Source organism: Eucalyptus grandis, chromosome 9, assembly GCF_016545825.1.
Source record: "Eucalyptus grandis isolate ANBG69807.140 chromosome 9, ASM1654582v1, whole genome shotgun sequence".
Classification (NCBI taxonomy): Eukaryota; Viridiplantae; Streptophyta; class Magnoliopsida; order Myrtales; family Myrtaceae; genus Eucalyptus; species Eucalyptus grandis.
The window spans coordinates 38746474-38752061 of NC_052620.1; the positions used below are offsets into that span (position 1 = coordinate 38746474).

Here is a 5588-nt window from a genome sequence, read left to right on the forward strand (position 1 = left end):
TAATATGCCCGTGATAAATTTACTCTATGTTAGCTTTTATTAAATTTTACCGTTAAATTACCGAATTTGATAACACGTAGTAGTTGATGAGTATATCGATTTGAAATTTTACTTTCTCCGTTTATTACAAGTATACCGATTTGTGATTTTTATTATATCTATCCAATTTAATAAAAACTAATTTGTAGTATTTATAGTTGAAGTTTTTTAATTAAAAAATTAATTTAAAATAAATTTATCATAAATATACCTATTTGACATTTTTTATGATTAAAAAGTTTAGTTTAAAATACATTTATCATGAATATATTAAGAAGAGTTTTTCCGAGATATCAATCTAAATAAAAATAAAAATGAAAATTAGAATTAGGTGAGAACCTCTCTCCCTGACGAATCCAAACAGAGCGCTACACGACAAAAAACGCCTCCCCGCGAGTAGGACAAGACGTCCGGTGCGGGGTGTGGTGAGCGCTCCCGACAGGCAAGCGACGAACCCTCTCTCTCTCTCTCTCTCTCTCTTCCCCTCCTGTCTGAAATTAGACAAAGTCTTCCTCTACAAGTCTTCGCCAAATCATGGTTAAAAAACATAAAAAGTCTTTTTGAATTACAGCGACGACTCCATCTCAAGCTCACCTCAACTCAACTTCCATCGCCTTTCTTTCCCCTCTTTTTCGAAAGGAGATTTCTCTTTTACCCCCCAATGGGAAAAGGGTGTCTGTAAGCTCGCGAGACTTTTCGGGGATAGCGAGAGAGGGACGTGAGAACTCGCTCCAAAAACCAATGACCCAAGGATGTCTCCCTCTCTCTCTCTCTCTCTCTCCCCCCTCTTTTTCTTGCCTCTTGTCCCTAACTTGCACACAATCCTCTCTTTCTCTCTCTAGCTTGCTGGCGGTCTTTTGCTTAGCCTCGAACCCCGTTTACACACGACGAGGCTTGGGAACGCGGAAAAAGAGGTTCAAGAAACCGGAAACCAGGTGCTTAGGAGAGCTGGGTTGGCGTTTTCTTGATCGTTGAATCGGGGTTGGGGGGGCGGCCGGGGACTTTGTGTCTGGTTGGTGGTGATCATGATTCGGGAGCTCTGCTAAAAGAGAAGGGAGACGAGAGCTTTATCATCTTGCCCTCTTCTTTTTTTACAGTCCTGGGTTTAATCATTGAGTTCTTTCTTTCTTCTTTTTTTGGGTTAATGTGTCTTTGAGCTTCTTTGGGTCAGAGACTTCATCAGAGCTGTTAGGTAGAAAGGAAAAAGAGAGAGGGGGGTGGAAAAGAAAAATGGGAAAAGCGGACGATTGACTGGTAGCTGAGCAGAGCTAGCAAAGAGGGGCAGGCAGACAGCAGCAGCAAGCGAGCTCTGACCGAAACCCTAGAAAGATAGGAACTTTCTTTTGGCCCTTTCCTGTGTTGGTTTTTTCTTTTATTTTCTTTTGTGTGAAGGGGGGATTTGGAATTTGCCTCCAAGATAAATGAACTTGGATTTTGCCCCCCCCTTCTCTTGTCCACTAGGTTGAATCCAAAAGCCACCCAACACACACCCAAGAAAATTCTTAGAGCCTCCTTAGATATGCCTACAGACCTGGACAATTCGTCCACAGCTTCAGGGGAAGCTAGTGTCTCGTCTTCTGGCAATCAGCCGCCTCCACAACCACCGCCACCGCCTTCCACCACCAAGAAAAAGAGGAATCTCCCTGGAATGCCCGGTAATAACTTCGAAAGATCAGACCACACCTTTTTTTTCATCTCCTTCTTGTTCTTGTTCTTGTTCTTGTTCTTGAAGAAGGGGGGGTGGGGTGGGGAGGGAGTCTTCAATTACTGACTGGAAATTTTTCTTGTTTCTTCTCTGTTCCTGCAGATCCAGATGCAGAGGTGATAGCTCTGTCTCCCACGACCCTATTGGCCACCAACAGGTTCGTCTGCGAAATCTGCAACAAGGGATTTCAGAGGGACCAGAACTTGCAGCTCCACAGGAGAGGCCACAACCTGCCTTGGAAGCTTAGGCAGAGATCGGGCAAGGAAGTGAAGAAGAGGGTTTACGTGTGCCCTGAGCCCAGTTGCGTCCACCACGACCCATCGCGAGCCCTCGGTGATCTGACCGGGATAAAGAAGCATTTCTGCAGGAAACATGGCGAGAAGAAGTGGAAATGCGACAAGTGCTCGAAGAAATACGCCGTGCAGTCCGATTGGAAGGCCCATTCGAAAATCTGTGGCACCAGGGAGTATAAATGCGACTGCGGAACTCTATTCTCAAGGTTCTGGACTACAAATTTTCCCCAAAGAGATGTCCTTTTTTGGGTTTAACAGTTGTTATCTTTCTTGGGTCGTCAGCTTGTGAATTGAAACGGGCTTTCCCCCCCTTTCCTGTTTTGTTTTTGAAGGAGGGATAGCTTCATCACCCATAGAGCTTTCTGTGATGCTTTAGCTGAGGAGAGCGCCAAGGCTCAGACTCAGGGTCAGGGACCGGGTCAGGGCTCGGCTCCGGTTAAGCCGAACTTGCAGGCCGATCCGAAAGTCCAGAAACCTGCCTCTCCTCCTCATCCTCATCCTCCTCCTCCTCCTCGAGCATCTGCTCCACCAACTGTACAGTCCTCAGCTGCTGTGTTGTCTACAGTTTTGGCTGATCAGGCAGCAGGTAAAAGTCAGTACTAATTCCTGGTTCTTGCTGCGTTGTTGGCTTTAATTTTGTCTGGATGTAGTTCTTTCTCGTCTGGAACGAGCACAAGAAAATCTTTGTCTAGGCTGGATCTTGAATGAGACATATGATAGCTTTCTTTTGTCGGTTACTGGTCTTTGTTGTTTCTTGAGGACTCTTAACTTGTATTTTATGTCTCACGAATTGTAAATTGCTATTAGTCAGCAAAAGCTTAGTAAGAAGAAACCCTTAGCTTAAAGGTACTCTCTGACCCTTTTAGACCGAAAATCCAAAAGTAACCACAGAGATTCAAAAGCAAAAAAGATGGGAATTGAGAAGTGGATTAGGGAAAGAAGCATAACAGTTGGTTTGGCTTTTGGCTGCAGAGTTACTTTTCTTCTTTATGGAAAAGTCTAGCTTTTGCTCTCTGATAGACAATATGCCTTTTTGAGTTCTAAGAGAAATTGTTTGACTGTTCATAATGATTTTGGATTCAATGTAGGGATGCAAGAGAACCCATCCCAAATTCTTGAAGAGCCACCAGTGACAAGCAGCTTGATAGGGAGCTCTAGCAGCAGCACCAGTTCTAGCAGCAATAGCAAAACAAGCACTAGTGTAATAGCAGGCTTGTTTGCTTCCTCAACTCCGTCCTCATCCTTACAGCCTCCGCAGCAGAGTACTCCTTACACTGACCTGATTCGTGCCGTGGCACCACCTGACCGCTCTGACCATGGACCTGCCTCATCTGTTGAACCCATTTCCCTCTGCCTCTCCACAAATCACGGGTCGTCGCTCTTTGGCAGTGCAGGGCAGGAGCGTCGGCAATATGCTCCCGCTCCACAGCCTGCTCTTTCAGCCACTGCGCTTCTGCAGAAGGCTGCTCAGATGGGGGCAACTGCAACCAATGCATCGCTGCTTCGTGGGCTCGGGATTGTCTCTTCCTCCACCTCGGCAGGGCAACAAGAGAACTTACAGTGGAACCCTAATAATGTCGAGCATGAAAATGCCTCTGTTGCTGCTGGACTGGGGCTAGCGCTTCCTTGTGATGGGAGTTCAGGTCTGAAGGAACTGATGATGGGGACTCCAACCATGTTTGGCCCAAAGCATCCTACTTTAGATTTTCTTGGATTGGGGATGGCAGCTGGTGGCAACCCAAGTGGTGGTTTCTCAGGTCTTATGAACTCTATAGGTGGTAGCCTTGACATGGCAGCGGCGGCAGCCTCATTCGGCAGCGGAGACTTTGTCGGCAAGGACATTGGACAGAGCTCGTGAACTTAACCAGAAGTCGCAGGGAATTTGTATGTACAGGTGCATATTGTCCTAAAAGAATCAATGTTGCTCAAGAAACCACCAAAGAACCATCGAGCAGACGCTTCCCTTGGATGAAAGTCGGAAGAGAACTGTTGATGTGAAAGATTCCATAAAAACTAAAATCTGGGGAGACTTCTATTTTTTCCCTGTGAATCTGTGATGTGTTGTTAGAGGTACGAGCTATATCAAAAGTGATCAGATGATGTTTTAAGTTCGCTCGAGCTTAGCAGTAGAACAGCAGCATAGAACTCGCTGTGAGTTGACTATGGGTAGCTACATTAATCGTCTTGGAGTTAATACATCTCGATGTATTAGTTTTGCCATTTCATTTGTTGTTCAATGTAAAGAAGCCTTAAAAATAGTGAAGATTTGTTATCTTGCCATGAATATCTGATTGTGGATTGACATGCAATCTCGATATTGGCTTTGCCAATGCTTTACTCTGTTTGAACAGCGTAGGCAAAGAATGTGCTCAAGTGAAGTGGATCATTACACCATCCGCACCGAAATCTAAGGTCTGCTTGGATTGCGATGGTTCTAATCATGATGGTTTCGCGAAAAGCAGCAAAAGGGTCCTTCAAGCCCGTCCCAAATTTCCCTGTTTATGTTCTCGAGAACCATTGAGGATCTTGTTTGAATGGTCATATGACAGATTGGCACGACTCTTCTGGCTCTTGCACCAAGAGAAAAATCATGTCTTTGCCATGAAAAATAGAAGCTTGAGTTTCCCTTTTTTTCTCCAGATGGTCCTTTCAATTATCTCCATGCCATAGCTTGTCCAAGGAAACCCCATGGAGCTGGACCTGTTTCCTGATCAACAAAGACAAGAATTTTCCCCTTTCTTCTCATGCTTTCATTGGGGGATTTGGGGTATTGGGGTTAATACAAAACACAAGCAGTTCGAGAAGATGCCAAAGACTTGGTCTGGATTTAGCCACATTTATAAGGGTCGCTCTCCAGCTGAACTTGGTCTAGATTTAACCACGTTTATAAGGTCGCTCTCCGAGATTAAGTATACAGCAATGTGTAGAGTAAGGATACAGAAACAAATAAAAGAAAAGCGTGAACTGGGGTCAACGCGAACATGTTATACTGCGAGACTTCTTCTGAGTCGCTGTCTTTCTACCCAACAACTTCCCAGCTGCCGGACCAGATCCTGGGATTTACTTTGCACAAAATAATGATGCGAACACAAAAAGAAAAGGGAAAGGGGGGAAAGGGGGAGGGGGTGGGGGTTGTTGAAGTTGTAATTCAATTCGGAAGAGGACCTACTTCCCACATGTTCTGTTTATATACATTGTTCCTGGCTGCAGCGCACGCAGGGAACAAGGACAGTAGACAAACGCTTTTTTGGATCCGGGTTCATCATAGCCGTCGATTACATAAGCCCCACATGTAGGTCCACACAACCAACAATCGTGATTGAACTGGGTCTTCGATCTTGATTATGGATCTTGGCTCAACCCCCAAACTGCAAGCTTGATGCATTTTTTCATTCTATTGAGATTATGGATCTCAGTTCAATCCCTAAATCCTGATTATAGATCTCAGTTCAATCCCCAAACAGCATTCTTGATGCCCGTTTCATCCTATAGGTAATGGATCTCAATTCAATCCCCAAATCCTAATTATGGATCTCGGTTCAATCCCCAAA

At 44.9% G+C, this 5588-nt stretch overlaps 1 protein-coding gene across 2 annotated transcripts; it reads left to right on the forward strand.

The window, feature by feature from the left end:
- Positions 1-663: 663 nt before the first annotated feature.
- Positions 664-4321, forward strand: LOC104419764 (zinc finger protein GAI-ASSOCIATED FACTOR 1). Of its 2 annotated transcripts, none has more exons than XM_018863044.2 (4): positions 664-1694; positions 1847-2243; positions 2370-2629; positions 3126-4321. In XM_018863044.2, exons 1-4 carry the CDS (start codon positions 1559-1561, stop codon positions 3893-3895), a joined length of 1563 nt encoding a protein of 520 aa, XP_018718589.1. In that variant the 5' UTR covers positions 664-1558; the 3' UTR covers positions 3896-4321. The 2 variants fall into 2 exon arrangements, with proteins under 2 accessions (XP_018718589.1, XP_010029827.1); XM_010031525.3 differs by having other exon boundaries at positions 674-1694; positions 2370-2623.
- The last annotated feature ends 1267 nt before the right edge of the window (positions 4322-5588 follow it).

Coding starts and splice junctions, on each gene's coding strand:
- LOC104419764 (XM_018863044.2), top strand. CDS start 1,559: ATGCCTACAGACCTGGACAATTCGTCCACAGCTTCAGGGGAAGCTAGT. Junction 1,695..1,846: donor GAATCTCCCTGGAATGCCCG/GTAATAACTTCG, acceptor CTGTTCCTGCAG/ATCCAGATGCAGAGGTGATA. Junction 2,630..3,125: donor TGATCAGGCAGCAGGTAAAA/GTCAGTACTAAT, acceptor GATTCAATGTAG/GGATGCAAGAGAACCCATCC.